This window comes from Podarcis cretensis (assembly GCF_951804945.1).
Source record: "Podarcis cretensis genome assembly, chromosome: 15".
Taxonomy (NCBI): Eukaryota; Metazoa; Chordata; class Lepidosauria; order Squamata; family Lacertidae; genus Podarcis; species Podarcis cretensis.
The window spans coordinates 29,668,573-29,692,001 of NC_137185.1; the positions used below are offsets into that span (position 1 = coordinate 29,668,573).

Below are 23,429 nucleotides of genomic sequence, written 5' to 3' on the forward strand. Positions count from 1 at the left end.
ACCTATCAGCCAATCACCCATTCCCACCACCCTTCTGAGTAATACCCCTCCCCACCCTCTCACTGTTTCAGTGTATCTGAAGAAGTGTGCATGCACACGAAAGCTCATACCAATAACAAACTTAGTTGGTCTCTAAGGTGCTACTGGAAGGAAGGATTTTTTTTATTTTGTTTCAACTATCTGGAGAGCACTAGGTTGTGAAGGCTGATATATGTGCATGTTTTCATCCTTCAACTAGCAGGCACTTTTAATCAAAAATATACCTGAAGTATATGTGGAAAACGGTGGTTTTTAAAAACATGACTTGAACATAGTTTTTCATCAACTCTTTGACCTTTCCCACACCGGTGGGTTGGGTGCGAGTGAAACGCAGTGGCGATCATATCTCTTTGATTACAAATGCCACCCTCACTCTGGGGCCAGAATGTGCCACTGTCTTTGGCTGGCGTTGTTGGGGTGGGCATTTGTTTCTGCGCAAGGGCTGCTCACAAGTAGCGGTTGGAGGCAGAGGCAAAAAAGTAGGCGGAACAATGAATCTGATCCATACCCTTGGGGCAGTTGACCACAGAAAATGTTCAGAGGTTTCTACCCCCCTCCATAGGAAGCTTCCTAATACCCTGTAGGTCCAGTGGCCTAGTATCATTCCACACTGACTGGCAGCCGTAGGCCCTTCAAGGTTTCAGACTTAGGTGGTCTTTCCCAGTTCTGCCGGGAAATGTGGTTCTCTGCCGCAGAACCACAGCTCTTCCACACAAATATTTCTCTATGCGTCCAAGCAAGGGGTGTTGTCCCGGTTCAGGGATGCTGTGGAGGCTGCTGCCAGCTGACCTCCTGCTTTGAATCTTGGTTCCTAAGCCGCTTGCTGTCTCTCTCATTACAGGTCCGATGGCGCCTGGGCCTAGGAGCAGCTCCTCTGCCCCACCTAGCAACCCCTCTGGCCCCCTGAACCCCAACCTGCCTTTTCCTTCCTCTCCAGATCCACCCCCGTCCCAGAACCCCTTGTCACTCATGATGTCCCAGATGTCCAAGTACGCCATGCCCAGCTCCACCCCTCTCTACCACAACGCCATCAAGACCATCGCCACCTCGGACGATGAAATGATGCCCGACCGGCCAATGCTTCCGCCAGGTGCCATGTCTGGTAGGTATCGGTATCGTGGGGCCCACATCCGGCTGGATAGGGAAAGGAAGTGGGGCTGCCTGCTGCTGCCTCTTCAACCATAGGGTCGTGCAAATCTCCTGCAGTGCCTTTTTTGTGGCTGGCAAGGAGAGTCTCCAGCTCCTTCCCCCAGTCGTCCCGGAGAGGCTGCTTCAGATATTCCTGCAACCCTGAGAACCCCAACAGGCATTTTGGCTAAATGCAGGTTAAATGGCACTCGAAGTGGCAGCTGGTCTCTTTGCCTTCCTTCGTGATCTCTGCTGCCAACTGTGCTGGCTAGGAAGGGCATCTCTAGCTGCAGTGGGGTGAGCCCCTGGCATCTTCCTCCAGTTATTTCTGTTGAGAGAAGTGGGGAATGTGCCTTTCCTCCCTTAATAAATAATTCTGTCTTGAGAGAGATTGGGTTGGGGTGGGGCTGCCGTTGCTGAGCCTCAACACGCCAGCCCTGCTTCTGTCCTGCCTTTTGGGGGTGCGGGGTGTGTGTGCTTGGTCCCCATAGCTTCTTTGCTTCCTGTTGCCTTGCCTGCCACCTAACAGCCCCCCTCTCTCTTTCTTCCTCCAGGCATGGGTGGGAACCAGCCCAACCAGATGCACATGAACTCCGTGGGGCCAGCTCCTGCTCAGAGCCCCATGGGAATGAACCTGCCAGGGCAGCAGCCACTCTCGCACGAGCCCTCAATGTCCTCGCCAAGCCCCCTGGGCGCCAACATTCCCATGCACAGCGGTGCGCCCCCCCAGAACCCGATGATGCTGCCCCCCAATGCCCAGGACTCCCTGAACCAGCCCTGCGGCCCTTCCGGACAGCTGATCTTCCCCCCGCGCCTCCAGCAGCCCCCTGCGAATGGGGGCAATATGCCCATGGCTCCCGGGGGTGGCGGTGTCCAGCAACACTATCCACCAGGCTTGGGACTGCCCCCGGAGGAGCTGCCCCCACCACAGCCGGGGCAAATGCCGCCGCAACAGCAGCAGCGCATGGCCGGGAGGATGCCGCCGGAGCCCTACCCATCGGTGCTTCCTGGTGTGGCTTCGGTGCTCAACGACCCGGAGCTGAGCGACGTGATCCGCCCCACGCCCACCGGCATCCCTGAATTCGACTTGTCGCGCATCATCCCGTCCGAGAAGCCCAGCAGCACACTGCAGTACTTCCCCAAGGGTGAGGGCCCGGGGCCCAAGTCGCAGCCGCCCTCCAACCTGCACCTCATGAACTTGCAGAACATGATGGCAGAGCAGGCCCCGGCCCGGCCCGGCCCTCCGGGCATGCAGCGTGGGATGGCCATGTGCCACCCGGGACAGGTGCCCCCTGTGCTGGGCAGGACAGGCCTGGCGCCCCAGCAAGCCATGATGAGCAACAGCATGCACCAGGGCATGATGTTGCCCCAGCAGCAGAACCTCCTTGCCCAGCAGAACTTCCTGCTCATGCAGGCCAAGCAGCGCAGCATGTCCGTCTCGGGGGAGATGTATGCGCAGCCGGGTCACATGATCTCCCCGCAAGGCTCGCTCATGGGCCCCCCACCCCAGCAGAACCTCATGGTCTCACACCCCATGCGGCAGCGCAGCGTCTCCCTGGACGGTCAGATGAGCTACGGCCCAGGAGCAGGTGGCATGGCCAACCTGCCCTTCTGAGGCTGGCAGCGGGGAGCCTCCTGGTGCAGCCATGCTGATGCCAGCCCCTGTCTCTGCCCTGGCACAGAGTTTGGTTTGGATCTTTCCTCTGAGTGTGAATTTCTTTCTCTCTTTCTCTCTTGGTTTCTCTCTCTCTCTCTCTTTTTCTCTTTTTTTAAGTAACCAAAATGTGCAAGAAGGTTTGGAACAGCTGTAAATAGGTTGGGGGGAAGAAGAAGCAGCAGCAGCAAAGTTTTGCTGGCTTGGAATTGTTTGTATTTCTGTGTTTTAATAGAAGCCTCAAAACCTGTTTTTTGGAAGAAACAAATGAAAATACAACCCATTGACAAAGTTTGACTCATTGTGGACTGGAAATCCCGAGCTCGAGGGCCCAAATGGCAGGTTTCACCAGCTGATTCTCTCTGCTAGGTGCCAGCTAGTCAGATGATGCAGTGGCCCTCTGCGTAGTCTGGCAGAATGCCTCCTCCTCCCCCCTTTCCCCTTTTCCCTATGTGAGGGAAGGATGTCCTTTGGCTTGTATGGTTTTGGTCCAGTCTAGCCATGCTGTCAGCCCAGCAGCAATACTCTGGGTTACTACTTTGGCACATAACCATATATATTTTTCCCCAGAACACTCTGCACAAGACATTGGTCCCCTAGCAGGTTGGGAGTCTGCCTCTCTTCTCTCTCATGTGTGCAATTATTGCATTTGGAAATGAATGGCCCTCTTCTACAAACACACACACACACAGCCAGAATGGGAAATGTAACTTAAATGTTGGCCACCTCCTCCCATAAGCACCTCACGTTTAGCACCCTCTTCTTCCACAGTTTCTGCTCCAAGGTTCCTGATGTGCATCTGTAAGATGGGAGAACAGAAATGCCAGCATTCCCATCTTATTTTGGCTTGTTGCAGTTGCCACATACGTTCTCTCACAGGTCGAGCAACCCTTTGCCCTGGTGCATCTCTTCCTGTCCCCTGCCCACCCCCTCAAAAAAAACACCACACCTCTATACACATATGTCACATAATGAGAGCAAAGTGGGGAGACGTCATAGTAACTATGATTCAGTCCATGTCAAACGAATGTTTCATTGATCTCCTTTATTTGATTTGGCTTGAATCATAGAAACGAGCCAGTTGAATGAATGGAGACTAAAAGCTGGCTTTGCCAGAGCCCTGAATCGGAACGTTTGAAAAGCCCCGTCTGCACTTTTGGACTGTTCCGGATTGAAATATTTGCATACAGGAAAAGCGAGCAGCTTGATGACTAAAAGCAAATACAATGCAGATCTGTGATACGACAAAGTTCTAGGCACCTAGTATTAAGGAGTGAGTGCTCCCCATGCTCTTCTGCGCTTGTTCCAGTGCTGCACACACCTCGGTAGCATTTATCTGTTTTTGCTTGAGAAAGGCCTTGTTCGCTCCCCACCAAGCCTCTATGGCAAACACCATCACCAGCTGGGTGGTACCAAGATGGCACCAGGACCTGCAAGCTTGCGATTGCTCACAAGGACGACATTCCCAAGCCCTTAGAGCGTGCCACGTAATAAAGCCAAAATCACCTGCCCTATTTTAAATTCCATCTGGCCCTTTGAAAGGTGTGCAGTACTCCTTGCAGAAGTGTGGAGATGTCTTCATCCTCCCGCTGGCAGCAAAGATGACCTGGGAGGCATCTAAGGTGTTCTGCACTCAAAACTGATCAGTGAAAGGGGTACAGAAGTGACAGAAGGGGAAGCAGGGAGTCAGTTGTTCTGAAAATCAAAGGGAAATGTTCCTGGTTTGCGTATTTGCCCTGGTGGCTGTTGCCCCAGCTGAAGCCTGCGATCCTGATCCTCTGTGGCAGCCACACCTGCCAGGTGTGTCACCTTCCAATCTGCTGCATCTGGTTCATCAGCAATATGGTGGTCCTGGGCCCCTTGCCACGCAGTCATTCGCACAGCCCTTTGCTCCCTCCCTGCCTCACCTTGCGCTGTGAACGTTGTCCAGTCTTGTGTATTGTGCTTTCTCGCTCAGCTCCCCAGCTTGAGCGGCGTCTGCTGAAAGTCTGCCCTGTTCTCCTCTGTCTCTTGCCACAACCTGTCCATTTCCCGTTCTCAACACACACATGCACACACACCTGACCCAAGCGATGCAATTTCAAGCAATCCAAAATGCCCACAACGGATGTGTTTGTGCCCAGGTAATGGGGACTGGCCCGCTCTCTTGTCATCCCATGTGGGGAGGGGGAAGGCCCCTCTCCCTGCCACCCATGCATTTTGTACCATTCTATAAATATATATATATATAAATATAAATATATAAATACAATATGTGAAGACATCTTATTGGTTTTTATTTTGAAATGATTTCTAGGCTTGTTTTTGGGTATCTGTGCTGCCTGTAACGTATTGATTGACCTGTTTTATAGGTGCCTTTTTATTAAAAAGACATTTCAAAACTCGCTTGGAAGGAGCCTTTTGTGGTGTCTTTGAGTGTGGGCAGGAAAGGGCTGCTTGCTAGTCTAATGTATGATTGAGAGGGGCCCCGATTCTGCAGGGCTGGTTTATCTGGACTTTCCCTGGCCACAATATTCTGTGCATGTACACACACACCCTCATGATAAGACCCATTTTCTGCTGATAGGGGTAATGTGTTAGTCACTAGGTGGCTCTGGACTTGGTTGTATCCGATTCGATTCAGGGTATTCCATTCACAGTCATACGTTGAAGAAGTGTGCATGCACACGAAAGCTCATACCTAGAACTAACTTAGTTGGTCTTTAAGGTGCTACTGGAAGGAATTTTTTTATTTTGTTTAGTCATACTTTGGTTCTTGAACAGAATGCATTCTGGGAGTCCATTCGACTTCCGGAACTGTTCGAAAACCGGAACACTCACTTCCGGTTTTTGATCATTCAGGAACCAAAATGTATGAGTTCAGGGCGTTTGACAACCAAGGTACGACTGTACTACTGCTCTAAGAGAGACTGCAAAGTCTCAGCCTTCCCAAGAATCTCTCCAGGCCTTCGTTTTGCCATCCTGAGCCTGTTTTGTTTCACAAACGGATGCCAGCAGGAACAGGAGGGGGAAGTGGGCACAAAATCACTTTATTTAATGTACCCTCTGATATTATTTGCAATAGGAGCAGAGATATGCTGAGTAACATTTCACACAAGCTTCTCGTGCCCCCCCTCCACACACAGCCCTCCCCAGCTGCATGAGCAACACACACACACACACCTTGCCAGCTCCCAAACAAACAAGGACTCCTGCGCAGGTAGCAGGTGTTGCACTGAGAGGAGATGTTCACCTTGCTGAATGGGGAGCTGCATGCAATCCCAGTGTGCAAGTCCAATTGAGGTTCCCTGCTGAAAGAGAGCGGCTGCAGAGTTGGCTTTCCGTGGGGTAAGGCAACGTGTCAGGTTGCATTTCCCACTAGCCGTGGAGGATGTGGAAGGTGAGAATTTCACCCATTTGGTCCAAAGGAAATCTGTGATGGGAGAATTGTATTTGTTTACCAGGAAGTTAGTGGTAGTAGGGAAACCAACTCAAAAGAGTTCACCCTGTGCTGTTTGTGCTGGCTTCAGTCTTTCCACTGAGCTAGGAAGGCAAACGTCTGCCCTTTGTTTACTTCCTGGGCAGGGTACCCTGGCTGCAGACATCCTTACTTGAGCGCTGGCAAGACAGCTCAGCTGCCAAGTTGCACAGAGGCCACTTTGCACCATGGGATTTCCTTGTCCAAGCAAGAGGAATTTAAACGGGCAGCCATAACATGTCCATTGAGCATGGCGCTGCTCTTTTCCCTTTCAGAGTCTGTAACACCAGCAGCTTCTCTTTGGGTTTGCTTTGCCTCATCCTGCTTGCTTAAAAGCTACTCTGGTGAATATCTGGATGGGTCTCCAGTTGGGGAGTCCAAAACGACTTCAGGAGAACTGGGCAGTAGCCACAGGTATTTCCAGATCCTGTTTGGAACAAGCTCATTACTGGGCATAGGCCAGGTAGGGGGAACTATGATGGAGAGAGGGACTTGACTGTGTTTCCTTTCACGGTGTTTTCCTGCCTTTCCCTAAATAATTTTGTAGAATGCTGCAGGGGTCAAGATTTGGTACAACTGTTGGGAAGGAAGTTTTGGAGGAAAATAAAATTTCGAGTTGCAAAGGTTTTAGGTTATAAAGCCCCTTTCACCCAGAATTTCATTTTAAAATAAAAATCATGTGGAACATTTGGTTAGGCCAGAACGTAAGGAACTGGTTTTTATAGGCTTGTTGAGCATAGAATCCTGTACACAAAATATTGGAGATTATTTCCAACACTTAAAGAATAGATGGGTAAAATATATGACTGTCCTTTATTTATTAAAATGTATATATAAACTTTTTTTTTATAGGCTTCTTGAGAATAGAATCCTGTACACAAAATAATGGAGATTATTTCCAACACTTAATATTAACGAATAGATGGATAAAATATGTGACTGCCCTTTATTTATTTAAAAAATATATATACTGCTATTCATAAAAATAAAGTGGTTAACAACAGTTGTACATAGAGCCATACAATATAAACGATATTAAAATGTTAAAATCAGAAATCAGCTATTATGGAAAGATGTATTCTTAATTGCCTGCATAGGCCTCATGGAACAGAAATGTTTCCAGCAGGTGTTTAAAAGTTGGAACAGAAGGTGTTTGTTGAATCTTTTGTTTGCAGCTATTGCTAACTCCACAACCTTTTAAGGCTATCGAGAAGGGAGAGAGGCGTAAAAACTTGGTAAAATGAAAGATATTTACAGTATTGATTATGGTTTATTCCCAAATATGAGTTATGAGTTTACCATGTATTAATGAATAATTTGGTAATAAGCAATGGTGTATGTGTGTGTGTACGTACGGGGTTTCCTAGGGTTGCCATACATCCAGAAGCAGTGTCCGGGCAGAAACTGGCAAAATATCTGGGAAAATTTGGACGTATGGCAGCGTATTTTTTGCCAATTTACCTTTAAAATAGCTCAAAAACGTCATTTTTTTGCGATTTTGCACAAAAAGCTCAGCAATTTGGGCAAAACTAAAAAAAGATCAACAACTTTGGGCAAAAAAAGCTCAATAACTTTTGTGTCTGGATTTTCATTTTTTGAAATATGGCAACCATAGGTCTCTCTTACCCCCCCCCCCCTTTGAAATTGTGCTTTTCGAAAGTGAGATTACGGTACATACTCTGCTGCTTTTTTCTGTTATAATCTGCCATTTTATTTCAAATTTATTTAATTTCTTGTTATAGTATCGCGTATGTTTTAGCAATAGAAAAAAAAAACATTTCACCAAAAAAAGAAAAAAAGAAAGCCTGGTGGGAGGGTCTGGGGCTTGTGGATTTCATTAAGAGCCCCCAATTCCCCCCCTCCCCAAATGTTGAGCACGGGGTAAGCAGCAGGATAGGAGTCTCTGCGGCCCCAGAGGAAGTCATGTGGGCCATAGTAGATTAATAGTGGGGCTTCCCCTTTGTATGCCTGGGCTAACCTTGTGCTCACAACTTGAGCAGATGCTTGTGAACGCTGGGGCACAGCAGAGCTCTGGATGAATAGGCAGGAGAGGAGAGTATTTCAACACAAAGGAGTGGCAGGGCTTGCACTGAAGCTGACAGTTACACATTCTCCGAGGCCTGGGGGCGGGGGGCAGGGGGAAGCACTAAGGGAATATGAACCTCGGAAGCAAAAGCAGGATCTGTATCTGGAAGCATCGCATGTTTGCCAACATCACGGGACTCTATTCCAAGGAAGCTGGAAGGAGTGTGCACATTCATCACACACAGGATTTCAGGAAGGTGGTGCCTGGCTTGCTAAGCGAGGTTCTGATCGTCCAGTCTTTGGTCTGTCGATACTTGCTTCTGACTTGGCCTAAGCTGAGCCCCAGACTCTCTCCCCTGAGCCCTTTGGTCAGCTGGGGCTGGGGGACAAGAGGAGGAAGAAGGAGAGCCTTTGAATGTGGTTAGGGGATTTGTGGAAGATGGGGAGGAAGGGTGGCGGTTGACGAGCGATATGTTGGTCTCTGCGGTGCTGCTATCCATCCTGCAGGTGCCCAGGATGTCCTGCAAGGTACTCTGGCTCAGGCAGCCCAGACTGTTCAGAAGTCGGCAAGCGTCGTGACGGAACCGGATGCCCACAAAAGCATAGAGGATGGGGTTGAGGCAGCAGTGACTGAAGGCAACCATCTCGCTCAGAATAATGGCGGTGTTCAGCTCAACCGCACACCCGTTGTTGGCGGTAGCCAGTTTGTTGAGGGTGTCGAGGAAGATCACCACGTTGTATGGAGTCCAGCAGACCAGGAAGACGCTGGTTACCAAAATGGCTACTCGAACCACTTTCTGCCGCTTCAGCCGCTGGGAGCGGCACAGGACCCTCACGATGGCTATGTAGCAGAAGCACATGACCAGCGAAGGCAGGAAGAAGCCCACGATGTGATACAGGAAGCGTGTGGCCAGCCAGGCATTGATCCCGTGTTTGCCGTATTCTCTGAAGTGGCAGATGCTGGGCTGGTTGTCCCTGCTCGGCCAGACTTCTGTGAAGAGCAGGTCAGGCAACGTCAGCAGCAGGGAGACGACCCAAACTCCCAGGCATGTCAGGTGGACAGAGATGGCTCGCTGCTTCTGAAAGGCCCACAGTGCGTGCACCACGGCCAGGTAGCGCTCCACGCTGATGCAACCCAGCAGCAGGCTGCTGCTGTAGAAGTTGATTCTGTTGGTGGCGCTGAGCACCTTGCAGAGGAAAGGTCCAAAGATCCAACCGGCTATGTTCTGGACAACCCCAAAGGGGAAGGTGAACACAAGCAAAAGGTTCGCCAAGGCCAGGTGGAAGAGGAAGAGCTCAGTGGAGCTGCGGGAGCGTCGGTAGCACCACAGGATCACGATCACCATCAGGTTTCCGACACCCCCCAGCAAGAAGATCAGCATGTAGACGAAAGGGACCAGGAATGCCCTTAATTGATGGGTGGTGCTCTCATCCATCGTGGGGCACATGTAGTCGGTGTAATTGGAGAGTTGTTCCGCATAGTCTGATGTATTGTAATCATCTAACTGTGGAACAGAGAAAGCAAGACAAAGACATTACCAGGTGATGTGGCAGGGATAGAAATGTTATTTCCCCAGCCCCTGCTGCGCTGATATTCAGCGATGCCTCCATGCCAAAATGCTTGAAGACAGAGAAACATTCGTGGAAAGACTGTGTGAGTGTCTGGAGGCATAGGTGTCAACATTTCCCATTTTTTAAGGGAAATTCCCTTATTCTGAATAGGATTCCTCGCAAGAAAAGGGAAAAGTTGGCAGCTATGGTCTGGAGGTGGTTGGAGGATGGATGCTGGCTAACAGATTGAGGTTGAATCCTGACAGGACTGGTGACTGGAGACCATATAACACCGGTCCTGGAAGAACTACATTGGCTCCCAGTACATTTCCAAGCACAATTCAAAGTGTTGGCACAGACCTTTAAAGCCCTAAATGGCCTCAGCCAAGTATACCTTAAGGAGCACCTCCACCCCCATCACCCAGCCTAGACACTGAGGTCCAGCGCTGAGGGCCTTCTGGTGGTTCCCTCCCTGTGAGAATTGAGGTTACAAGGAACCAGGCAGAGGGCCTTCTCGGTAGTGGCGCCCGCCCTGTGGAATGCCCTCCCATTAGCTGTCAAGGAAATAAGCAACTATCTGACTTTTAGAAGACATCTGAAGGCAACCCTGTTTAAGGAAGTTTTTGATGTTTTATCATGCTTTTAATATTCTGTTGGGAGCCACCCAGAGTGGCTGGCGAAACCCAGCCAGATGGGCGGGATATAAATAATAAATTATTATTATTATTATTATTATTATTATTATTATTTGGCTGCTTGGTTTCTGCCAAATTGTTTTTATTGATTTCCCAAATTTTATCAAACCCACCACAAACTAAAACAAATTTAATACAATCAATCAATCAATCAATCAATCAATCAATCATGTATTGTGTTTGACTAAAAGCCATTACAAATTCAGTAACAGATCCAGCAAGTAATTAAAACCTGTTAAAAGAAATCCAGAGATATACATCCATTTACAATAAGTCAAATTAATGAATCGCCTGCACGGCCTACAGCATTGGCTTTTATATACTGCAGCTAACACGAATACTTTAAGCGGCTTTAGCAAATAGGGCTGTTTTGTACGTGACAAGCAAATCACAGTCAGCTAATAGTCAACATATTTTCACTTTAAGGTTCTGTCCCTGTAGCAGTGCCAGCATCTGTTCCAAAAAAATCTCTCTCTGGGGTTTTGATAGAGCTGACAATGGAGTATATAACTGGGGAGATCTTCTACCTCACCTACTCCACAAATACAAAGTCTTAAATGCCTTGGAACACTTCTATAACTTCCATCTAAAACTGATGTAGGCATTGTTTGAAAACTGAGAGCTGTAAATGCAGTTCTTGGGGAGGCAAGTTAAGTTGACTGCAAGTACTGAGCTCTGGTGTGGTTAGATTTCAGCCAATAGTACCAATGGGAGAATTCTGAGATATGGATTACAGTTAAGTCTTCCTTGTTATCCTGTTTATAAATCCAATCCCTAAGCAGTCTTTTAACTCCAAGGAATACAAAAATATCTGTTGTCTGTTTTTTTGAGGCTAGCAGGTCTTGTACTAACTTCTTGTACTCACACCCTCCTTTCATTTTTTCTCCAGGCAGTCTAGGCAAGAGGTCCTCTGGCATATCAAGGACCCTTTTATAGTAGGAAAAAGTAGCCATCTCTGCCCTAGCTTTTACAGTGGTACCTCGGGTTAAGTACTTAATTCATTCTGGAGGTCTGTTCTTAACCTGAAACTGTTCTTAACCTGAAGACCACTTTAGCTAATGGGGCCTCCTGCTGCTGCCGCGCCGCCAGAGCACAATTTTGGTTCTCATCCTGAAGCAAAGTTCTTAACCCGAGGTACTATTTCTGGGTTAGCAGAGTCTGTAACCTGAAGTGTATGTAACCTGAAGCGTATGTAACCCGAGGTACCACTGTACGGACACCATGCCTGTCTCTGTCCTAAGGAAGACAGCTGGGGTACCTGGAGGTTTTGCCTGCAGATACTTCAGGAACTTATTCTGGCACACTTCCAGGTCTTTCAATGTATTATGATTCATTCCCCAAATCTCAATACCGTACTGCATCTGAGCTACTACTTTCCCAAGATAAACATTTAGGGCTGGGATTACCAGCCTGCCACCTTTAGAATAGAAAAACTTCAGTATAGCATAGGTTGACTTCTGCTGACTTCTGTTATATTTTGTAGCTGAGGTTTCCAGGATTTTTTCTCATCAAAATATACCCCCAAATACTCTGGGCGGCTCCCAACAGAATATTAAACACTTGGGGGTATGTTTGCCAAAGACAAAATCTTTGAAAGTGAAGGTGACAGCAGTCCTAATGGACCAACTGCTAATTAGGACCTGCTAACGTTACCAGAATGGCCCCCAGTTTCAGAACAAGAAGTGATCTTATAGCTGCCTTAATGACTGACAAAAGTACTGGAGAGGACATAATCCCTTCAGAGTTCTTTAAGAATAATTCTGAGTGGTGGTCTCCCCTCCTAGCAAAATTATTTTCTTATATAAACTACTGGCACTTTCGCTGAGGACTGGAAGCAGAGTATTATCATCCCAATTCTCAGGAAAGGTGACAAACATAACCCCCAGAACTATCGGCCTATTAGTTTATTGGATATAAGCTCTAAAATTTAATACAATTTCCCCCAAAATTGACTTCCCGCACTCCATCCTTGATGCGTTCATAATTTCCTCTTGTTGCTGCATTGCCTCCTTTGGCAATCTTCACAGAACTCTAGCCCAATGGTTGCCATCAATTTGATTTGAAGTATTTTTTTTATGAAATGATTTTAGAATGTTGTATTATTTTATTGTTGTTAGCCGCCCTGAGCCCGGCCTCGGCTGGGGAGGGCAGGATATAAACATATTATTATTATTATTATTATTATTATTATTATTATTATTATTATTATTATTATTATTTATTATTATTATTATTGTTTTGGAACCTCATAGCTTCTGGTACCCACCCCACACGGTCAATCTAGGAAGATACCATGGTCAATGGTATCGAAAAACACTGAGAGATCAAGAAAGAGTGATGAACTATGCAGAGCTGGCTAAACTAACATTTAACTGTGAGATAAGGACAACTGTGACTTCAAAGAAGAATGGGAACTTTTTACAATTTACTTAAAAAGACAACACAGTATGCAGAGAATAATATGTGTTGAAAAATCAGAGAGAGGAGTTGAGGGAAGTCTGGGGGGGGAGGGAGGGTTTGATGGGGAAGTGGGGGGGAAAGGGGGGAAAATAATGAATATGATATGTTCTAATATTTTGATATGTTGAAGTTGTTAATAAAAAAAAACTTTAAAAAAGAGAGAGGGATCAAGAAAGAGTGATAGGGTTGTCCTCCCCTGTCCCTCATTCAATACCAGATCATCCAACAGGGCAACCCAAGCAGTTTCAGTCCCTATAGTGAGGCATCTAATCATAAGCCTGCATTTTTATTAAAGCTTATATGTTTAATCAGGGCTTGTATTTTAAAATGAGCTTAAAGATTTTCAAATGTTCATGTCAGGCAGAAGAGCAGCTGCCTAAGAACCTTGGCAAAATGTTTTTCTCCTAGACAAGGGGGCCCCCTGATTTATAGCAGAAAACAATTCTCAAAGTCGTAAAAAGGGAATTACAGGCTGAGAGCCAAGGTTACACTGACCCTACAAATTAAGGGTTGATAAATAGTAAAATGAGCCATATCTTCTTCCTAAGGTTAAAAAGGTCAAGAGCAGTGAAAAAAGCAACTGGTCTGGCTGGCAGAAAGAGAGCATTTTTGGGAAGTCTTTTCTAAAGCTGTTTCTTTCTTAAACTAAGATCCTTTTAAGATTTCTTTTCCTTTTAAAAGGTTATTTATGTATTAAATATATTAGCTTAAATATAATTATGCAAAGGATTTAAGAAATGCTAGATTCTTATTTCATATAGTTGTAAGAGTTGTAACTATCCTGAAATTAAGTCAGCCACCAGCCCAGCCTCCTGTCAGACAGGAGACGCCATCGAGCACTCCTGATATATGGTTGTCAGGCCTTTTGTTTAGAAACCTTCAAATGAAGGAGATCTCTCAATGTTGATGTGAACTCAAAATCCTTGACATATGTTTAAGATAAAAATTCAAGATTAACCATGTTTTGGAAGGCAATAGGGCAAGGAGGGCAAGAGGTGAGCTGGTAATTAAGATTCCTTGTTGAGACACATGTAAGATATATTACTACTTATTTGTCATTTATAGATAGAAGAATATATAGCTTTTTGATTCCCATAAAAGGACAGAAGGAAATGGGTGTATCTTTTGTGATTGGTTCTAGCAAACAGCCAATAGGAATTTTAACCAGGCTGATTGGACAGAGGCAGCCACAGGAGGAGCAAGGGGGCTGGATTAAGGAAATATAAGTGCTGGCCAGAATGGCAGGAGGCCAGGCCAGAGCTTGGTAACCATATACCACTGTGCCTCATATTTATTTGTCTGACAAATAAATTATTATTTTAATTTCTCTATTGCTGCGTTGAATATTTCATTCCAGCTAAGTGTTAACCACAAGCAGGGTGCTACAATAGCTGTAAGTGGTATTCAACTACATTTTTACTTTGAGTAGACCTATTGGAATTCATGAATATGACATGTCTATTAATTTCAGTGGGTCTGCTCTGAGTAAAAATTTAGCTGAGCACCACCCCATATTTGCTAAAGACTCAAGAGACATATTTGAACCAGGAAATGCCAGTCACAGCTTTCAATCTGCCAGATTGCAGATTCATTTGATGCCTTTGTTGGACCCGTATCTGATGCAAATACTTCTAAATAAGGCCCAAGCTGCTCCCTCAAGATAGCAATCATCCTCGCTGCTCACAATGACCCATTTCTTCAGTTTTCTCATTCGGTTTGAACAAACTTTCTCTCAGAAAGGATGTTGTGGTTTTCAGCTGCAGAGAAGCAACTTGGTTGATACTTTCTGGTGCCCTGGTGCTGACAAGCTGCTTTGCTGTTTGTTTTGCTATCTGGACCTGAGAGGAATTACGCCTGTCTAACAATGGATCTATAGCTTCATTAGACTTGAATGACCAAGAGCAGCTAGTGCGCTATTCTTTAGCCTACAAGATCTGGACTTAAACAGTCCAGTTTTGTTTGCACATGGAAGTACAGAACAGACACAGAGATCCCATTCTCAGCAGAAGTCCAACTTTCATGGCATTGATTGGTTGATTGTCCCAAGCAGCAAAGCCATCTCTTTCTCCTCTTTGAACAGTTTTTTAAAGTCTGCAATCCTCACCCTCCACATTTAAAAGTACTGAACAAATGTTTAATCAGATTATGTCACCATTGGGGGTGGCATGTTTAAGGCTGAAATGTGATTTAAAAACAACATCATTTCAAGTACTTGAAAGGGTGAACTACAGCATTCCTGACATATACAGTAAAGGGAGCGTAAACACAAAAAGGCAATCAGAATTCAACCCCAAAAGTGTTAACGGGAGTGAGCTCACCTCCTGACCCCAAAACATACACCTGATTATTTTAGTTTTGTCTGAATGAAACTATTCTTTTGTTTAACACTGCAATTTTTGTTCAGAGTCATTTAGAAGCTCTGATCAAAAACCACATCAACCTCATATGCCAAAGTGGTTGCAGCTGCGCAGATTGCAGAGCTCCCATAGACATAAAGCCAGCTGAACTAGGATAACTTATCCCTTGTAACTTATTCCTTTAGAAGGAATAAGTTATCCCAGTTCAAGCATATGTTGGCTCAGCCTAGCAGTGACTGTGGCATAAGAATAAGAGAACATCTCTGGATCTGAAGGTCAGTTAAGGTCAGTTAACTGATAGATTATTTTTAGAAAGTTCTCAGACTATAACCCTACCTCTCTGCCAAGTAGAGATTGAGCGGTCTACCAAATTCGGTTCTTTCACTTTCTAATTTTTCTATAATATTAATTTTTCTCTCCACATTTCTGCAGAAATTTGCAATAACAAAACCTCATGAAAATTCATTGGCATTGCAGTGCAAATTTCTCTCAATGAACTCATTTCTGTATAAAGTTTTGACTAATGTACACATTTTTGTAAGCAATCACCCCAAACGTAATGCATTTTGTATATCATTTTCACCAATTTATTTATATTCATGCACACTTTCCTCTAATACCATATATGCATTTTTGTAAGCACTGTTTAGTTGCAGAACTTTGTTGCAAAATACAGATAAGCGTGAATATCAAAGGATGGTGGCGTTTTAGTTTTCATATTGTTTGAGGAAGTGCTAGTTTGATAAATTTGCCTTTAAATGCAAACTGAATCGAATTTCCCCTCATCCCTATCGCCAGTTGCTCTCAAATTACCTAACAATATGAAATATTCTCTGACAATTTGTCTCATAACAATACAACAATAAACACAGGCTTAAAAGCATATTCTCCAAGACTCTCAGCAGCAAAGGAGGCTGAATAGAAGGTGGAGCCTACACACACACACACACACACACACACACACACACACACACGCATGGTCTTCTGTTCAATTAGCCTGAACTCCCCCCAATTCTTTGGAAGGCTGAACGCAAGACCCTTTAGAGGTCTGCTACTTAGGTTAAATGTGCTTTGAGCCATTAAAGAAAAGATTGACAGGAGGCCATCGCTGTGTGGTACAGTCCAGCAAGAGCTGAATGGAGAAACAGGACAAGAATGACTTTTGTGCCTCCACACCCACGCACTGCGTTTTTAAGTGTCAGCTCACCAGCCGGAGAGAGGGAGGGAGAAATGATAATTCATCTTTCTCTCTAGGGGGATGAGGGGAGCAGCTTTCTTGCTCTCTCTCCCATGGGACTTGGTGGTTATGGTGTCCTGCCTGCAGCGGAAATCTCACCAATCTGTGAAGTACCAGCCAAACCACCATTGCAGGCAACTTCCTCCTGTTGATGAAAAGCGCCCAGATCCTGCTCTCAGCTTCTCAAAGGTGTCTTCTTCTGAAACCCATTTGCATACTGGGACTCATACCCCCTTTGCCATGGCACCCTCTTTAGACTTCACTCAGCACCAACCCCCCTGCACACACATGCTATTCTACACACATGCAGCCACAACTTGCACAGAGTGAGCTAGTCCAAATTACACAACTGTGTGTCAGTTGCCTCTGTGTGGCCATGCTGACGTCTTAGCGATATGTGGAAGGAGCGATCTACAGACTCAAGAATGGACCACAAGCACCTTCCGAGTCTTTGCTGCAGAAAACCTCCCCATCAAATATAATTGCACAACTTTAATTTGACAGTACACGTGAATGAAACCCACCTGAAAAGAGTTACAATTCAGAAGCACCCCAGAAGTTGCTTTGGCTGCAACAGCTTGATGTGCCCACTCCTATCTGCAACATTTCCTAGCCTTAGGATGGAACTCCCTCTCCGGGGCTGAGACTACATCTTTAGACTCGCACAGACCTCTTTGAGAGGGGAGATACTCTTGAGAGCCCAAAGAGCCACAAATCCACAAAGCCCCCCAACCCGAAGGATTTCAGCCCACAACTTCCATTTGTAATATTTCCAATTTAAACCTGTAAGCATCCCAAATGACACGTCTCGAATCCCAACCCTCACCCTTCTGTTGCCCCACTGTGGAAGCTGAGCCTATGCCAAACTAGCCACAACTCACCATGAAGTTATCAATGGAGATGCCTGTCATTTCTATTACTTGGGAGTCAACCATCCTCAGCAGAGTCTCGCTTTGTCTTCAGAGACTGCAGCTAGTAGGAGGAAGGGACGGGTGAAGAAGGCTCCTAAATTGCTTTGCAAGGCAAATTGAGAATCTCCACCCACACACTCCACGATCACGTTTTTTAAATTATCATTGAAAAAGTCCCCTGTTGTTGTTGTTTTTTTTGGGAGGGGAGGTGGAACTAAAAACTTCCCCCATTTCCTATTTCTCTGTCCCCTTTGCTTGAAATAAATACTACTACTACTACTACTACTACTACTTATTATTATTATTATTATTATTATTTACCCTGCACATCTGGTTGGGTTGCCCCAGCCACTCTGGGTGGCTTCCAACACATTAAAAACATAATAAAACCTCAAACGTTAATAGTAACAATTTGATGCAATATAAAAGTCACAATAACCTTAAAATGAACAATTTGTATCAAACAAAGCAACATTCAACAATCCATCAGAATCTAATGGTAAACAGTAAAAGTAAACATCAAGAAAGAATAATTAAACAGTTCACACGTATCAACCACAATAAAGAATTGCCAATCTACAATCAATAAAAATAACAGCAAATCACAATGCATAAAATACCACAAAACATACAAAACCATGTACTGTAAAAGGATCAAATGGAGAAACAAAGGCACACAACTTATAAAACTTTTTTTTTTTTTAATAAATATCCCTGAACTCTCTTCCCAGCTGCTTCTTCCCAGCAGCTGCTGTTCTCAAAGTCATAGTCTGGGAAAGGCTGGGTTGGGGCAAGGCAGTTGGAAACGCCACTGTCTGATGAGAAACAGAAAGTCTCTCCCCTCCTGGTTGTTCCTCTGGAGCAGCTCTCTTATGAAGGCTTCCAGGGTTCTAGTGTGGGGCAAGGCAGGTAGAAGTATGTCAAGACTTTTTAGATTCAGCATCTAGGCCTGAAGCCAGGTAGAAATGGGTCCAGATAATCCTTTTCCTTCAATCACATACCCTCCAACATTTCTTTGATGAAAATAGAGACATCCTATTCTATCATCATCATCATCATCATCATCATCATTAATGCCCCACTCATCTGACTGGGTTGCCCCAGCTTCCAACACATATAAAAACATAATAAAACATTAAACATTAAAAAACCTCCCTATACAGGGCTGCCTTCAGATGTCTTCTAAAGGCTGAATAGTTACTTATCTTCTTGGCTCAGGGGTCTCATAACTCCATCTCCTCCAAAATCGGAGAAAATAGGACGTCCTAAGGAAAAGCAGGACATTCCAGAATCAAATTGGAGACTGGGGTGGCTTCTGTAAATCTGGGACTGTTCCTGGAAAATAGGGACACTTGGAGGGTCTGCAATCACACCTGAAACTGACATGCCACCACTGATGAACCACCTTGCCCAAGCACCCCAAATGGTTTTTAAATGTACAGATGGATGCCAGCAACAAGTTCCATGTAAGTGTCTATAGTTCAGGTAGACTGAAACTTTCATCTACTTTCATCTATTGCAGTGCTGCAAAACAATGAATTTGATAACCATGGCTAATCCGTTGTGGTTTTGTGTGTGTGTAATTTTCCATGTTATTATGAAATATCCTGGCAATCCTATGAGTTACTATGACTTTATTGTTTTGATTTTATTTTATTGTTATTATTTATATGCTATTGTGCATGATCTAATAGTGAGTGCAATGTTTGTTGATTTTTTAATGCTATTGTGATCCTCTTTGAGGCCAACACTTGTTGGAAAAGCAGAATACAGTGGTACCTCAGGTTACATACGCTTCAGGTTACAGACTCTGCTAACCCAGAAATAGTACCTCGGGTTCAGAACTTTGCTTCAGGATGAGAACAGAAATTGCGCAGCGGCGACGCAGTGGCAGCGGGAGGCCCCATTAGCTAAAGTGGTGCTTCAGGTTAAGAACAGTTTCAGGTTAGGAATGGACCTCCAGAACGAATTAAGTATGTAAGCAGAGGTACCACTGTGCAAATATTAAATCAAACATCAAACACCACCCCATCAAACTTGCTTCCATCATTGGCAGCCTTGTTGTTGTTTAGTCGTTTAGTCGTGTCCGACTCTTCATGACCCCATGGACCAGAGCATGCCAGGCACTCCTGTCTTCCACTGCCTCCCGCAGTTTGGTCAGACTCATGTTTGTAGCTTCGAGAACACTGTCCAACCATCTCATCCTCTGTCATCCCCTTCTCCTTGTGCCCTCCATCTTTCCCAGCATCAGGGTCATCTCTTCTCATGAGGTGGCCAAAGTATTGGAGCCTCAGCTTCACGATCTGTCCTTCCAGTGAGCACTCAGGGCTGATTTCCTTCAGAATGGAGAGGTTTGATCTTCTTGCAGTCCATGGGTCTCTCAAGAGTCTCCTCCAGCACCATAATTCAAAAGCATCAATTCTTCAGCGATCAGCCTTCTTTATGGTCCAGCTCTCACTTCCATTTATCACTACTGGGAAAACCATAGCTTTTACTATACGGACCTATATTGGCAGCCTACAGACACATATTTAGAAGCACCACAGATGCTCAGGTCCTGTTTCCCCAATTTCATTGCCTCTTTTTCCTTGTTTTAAAAATAGAATGGGCAAATCAATCCTATATTTGGATTACACCAGGACTGGAGAATCGTTGCTGTAGCTGCGCTGGTCTCATAACTCCATATCATCCAACATCGGCTGGTGTATTAATTGTATTCTCAGCCTGAGAAGGCATAAATACACTTCAGACTCTTAACAGCCAAATTATATGAAGTTTTATTAAGATTAAAAAAAAAGTGAGCAGGGCAAATGGACAAAGCAGAATAAGGAAAATAAAATGCAACCTGCTTGTTCAAATATATCTAGTACGCTGGTGACTTACGAACAGGCTTCTGGACTCCTCATTAGCAACACAGTGTAGACAGTCAGTTGCAGGGGGTGTTGTTGTTTTAATTGCTATTCTAGCAAAAAACAAAACAATGTATAACATCATAAACTTGTTGTTGTTGTTTAGTCATTTAGTTATGTCTGACTCTTCGTGACCCCATGGACCAGAGCACGCCAGGCACTCCTGTCTTCCACTGCCTCCCGCAGTTTGGTCAAACTCATGCTGGTAGCTTCGAGAACACTGTCCAACCATCTCGTCCTCTGTCGTCCCCTTCTCCTTGTGCCCTCCATCTTCCCCAACATCAGGGTCTTTTCCAGGGAGTCTTCTCTTCTCATGAGGTGGCCAAAGTATTGGAGTCTCAGCTTCAGGATCTGTCCTTCTAGTGAGCTCTCAGGGCTAATTTCCTTAAGAATGGAGAGGTTTGATCTTCTTGCAGTCCATGGGACTCTCAAGAGTCTCCTCCAGCACCATAATTCAAAAGCATCAATTCTTTGGCGATCAGCCTTCTTTATGGTCCAGCTCTCACTTCCATACATCACTACTGGGAAAACCATAGCTTTAACTATACGGACCTTTGTTGGCAAGGTGATGTCTCTGCTTTTTAAGATGTTGTCTAGGTTTGCCATCGCCTTTCTCCCAAGGAGCAGGCGTCTTTTAATTTCGCGGCTGCTGCCACCATCTGCAGTGATCATGGAGCCCAAGAAAGTAAAATCTCTCACTGCCTCCATTTCTTCCCCTTCTATTTGCCAGGAGGTGATGGGACCAGTAGCCATGATCTTCATTTTTTTGATGTTGAGCTTCAGACCATATTTTGCACTCTCCTCTTTCACCCTCAATAAAAGGTTCTTTAATTCCTCCTCACTTTCTGCCATCAAGGTTGTGTCATCTGCATATCTGAGGTTGTTGATATTTCTTCCGGCAATCTTAATTCCGGCTTGGGATTCATCCAGCCCAGCCTTTCGCATGATGAATTCTGCATATAAGTTAAATAAGCAGGGAGACAATATATAATTGTTGCTTGTTACAAGTTTTTCTCATAGCCAAAGCAGCACAAGCAGCACTGATGCAAGGGGGGCCAGAAGGCCTGCCAGGTTTTTAAATGGTTCCCTACCTAGGTTCGGCTGAGTGACAGCTGGCACTTTTAGCAGTTAGTCTGGGCACAAGGCACACTTGCCAGCAGTCTGCAAACACCTTTCAGGAAGCTGGGAAAGATGGTGGACACCTCCTGGGGCAGGGGGATGTGTATTTCTGCAGGTTGAAATTGCCACCAGGATTTTTCAGTCTTCCTGCTAGATATAACCTATTCTTTGCTTGTGTATTTCAGAAAAATCAGGAAGTGTGTCTCTCAGGTTGAAACGGAGGGCAAAAGATCGGGGATTTTCTCCAAAATCAATATATGGGCAATTATTTTAAAACGTTTTATTGGTAAAACCTATTGGTGTTTTGCAACTTTCTGATTATTTTCAGGACCTTAGCCAGACCTAGCAGAGTATACGCAGAATCCACGGAAGCAATTGGCAACTTGGCTGCAGACAGGATGGACGAAGCAGGAACCAGGAACTTGTAGTTAGGTGTTTATTATATACAGTGGACTATTTACAGGAACAGAACACGGATCTTTTGCTAGCTCTCTCTGACACGACTCACAACTCCTACACTCACTGACACACTGAACCACTGAACTCCAAACTCTGAACTACCAGTTAGTAGGCCATTAATTATCACTCCCTTGAGAGAGCTTGACCAATCAGGGAGCCTCTGTTATCACCAGGCAGACTTACTCCTTCTGATTGCCTTCTGGCTGTCTGCCAAACCTTAATTGCTCTGTGAGTAGCTGCACGTACACAGTTTCCCAACACGTTTTACCTCTCCTACTGAAGTTAACGGGAGGGAAATTTCCTGGGTCAGATACCACGTTAGTGTGCAGCTGCTCCATTGATGGAGGTGTAGCTGTGGACTGCAGAGGTATAAGATCTGGCATAGATGGGCTGCTCCCATCAGTGACCCACCCACAGCTCTTTTCCACCAGTGTTATCCATCCGGTGTCATTTTGGTGGCATGACAGAATTTCCACCAGCTGGTGGGTCCTCAGCAGTAGGTTGGGTCTTGAGTGGCAGTGGCTGCTTCCCAATCTGCAAGATTAAGAAACGGGAGCCACATCTATAAAATCTGCAAAAAAGTTCTTTGATTTCGGTTTAAATGTTACCCGTAACTGGGAACTCTCAGGCTGTGGAACACACGAAGTGTGTTAATATGCATGTGGATTACACAGATCTAATGTTTCCATCTAGTAGTGATGTATGGAAGTGAGAGCTGGACCATAAAGAAGGCTGATCGCCAAAGAATTGATGCTTTTGAATTATGGTGCTGGAGGAGACTCTTGAGAGACCCATGGACTGCAAGAAGATCAAACCTCTCCATTCTTAAGGAAATTAGCCCTGAGAGCTCACTAGAAGGACAGATCCTGAAGCTGAGACTCCAATACTTTGGCCACCTCATGAGAAGAGAAGACTCCCTGGAAAAGACCCTGATGTTGGGGAAGATGGAGGGCACAAGGAGAAGGGGACGACAGAGGACGAGATGGTTGGACAGTGTTCTCGAAGCTACTAGCATGAGTTTGACCAAACTGCGGGAGGCAGTGGAAGACAGGAGTGCCTGGCGTGCTCTGGTCCATGGGGTCACGAAGAGCCGGACACGACTAAATGACTAAACAACAACAACAACGTTTCCATATGTACTTTGGTTTACATTTGTCCACACATGAGCGCTTTCTGCTGAACTCTGGTCACATCCATACCTGACATTCAAAGCACTCTTACAACACTTTAAAAGCCATGGAGAATGCTGTTGTTTATTATGGGTGCTGCTGGGAATCATAGATTTGTGAGGCCAGCTCCCTTAACAAAGTTTCCAGGATTCTCAGTCACTGTTAAAATAATTTAAGAGTGGCTCTTCATCAGATGCATTGTTCTCTTGAGTTACAGGAGTATGCCTGTTGATAACACAGACATCCTGGGATTGGTAAG

The 23,429-nt window shown here is 45.3% G+C and overlaps 2 protein-coding genes across 4 annotated transcripts in view; one reads left to right on the forward strand and one right to left on the reverse strand.

Moving 5' to 3' along the window:
• Positions 1–5,205, forward strand: part of BCL9L (BCL9 like) — a 44,611-nt gene extending 39,406 nt beyond the window's left edge. For 2 of the 3 annotated variants that reach the window (XM_079956142.1, XM_079956144.1), the window contains exons 7-8: positions 881–1,141; positions 1,722–5,205. In XM_079956142.1, the coding sequence (XP_079812268.1) occupies positions 881–1,141; positions 1,722–2,782 (1,322 nt within the window). In that variant the 3' untranslated portion in view covers positions 2,783–5,205. The remainder of the gene's footprint in view (positions 1–880; positions 1,142–1,721) is intronic. The other variant, XM_079956143.1, reaches the window with a different exon arrangement.
• Positions 5,206–8,084: 2,879 nt separating this feature from the next.
• Positions 8,085–17,569, reverse strand: CXCR5 (C-X-C motif chemokine receptor 5). The gene is made up of 2 exons (XM_079956101.1): positions 17,485–17,569; positions 8,085–9,808 (listed from the first exon to the last, which is right to left on the reverse strand). The coding sequence occupies exons 1-2, from the start codon at positions 17,536–17,538 to the stop codon at positions 8,576–8,578; spliced, it is 1,287 nt and encodes a 428-aa protein (XP_079812227.1). The 5' UTR covers positions 17,539–17,569; the 3' UTR covers positions 8,085–8,575.
• Between the last annotated feature and the right edge of the window lie 5,860 nt (positions 17,570–23,429).

Coding starts and splice junctions, on each gene's coding strand:
- CXCR5 (XM_079956101.1), bottom strand. CDS start 17,538: ATGGTTGACTCCCAAGTAATAGAAATGACAGGCATCTCCATTGATAAC. Junction 9,809..17,484: donor TCTCCATTGATAACTTCATG/GTGAGTTGTGGC, acceptor TCTGTTCCACAG/TTAGATGATTACAATACATC.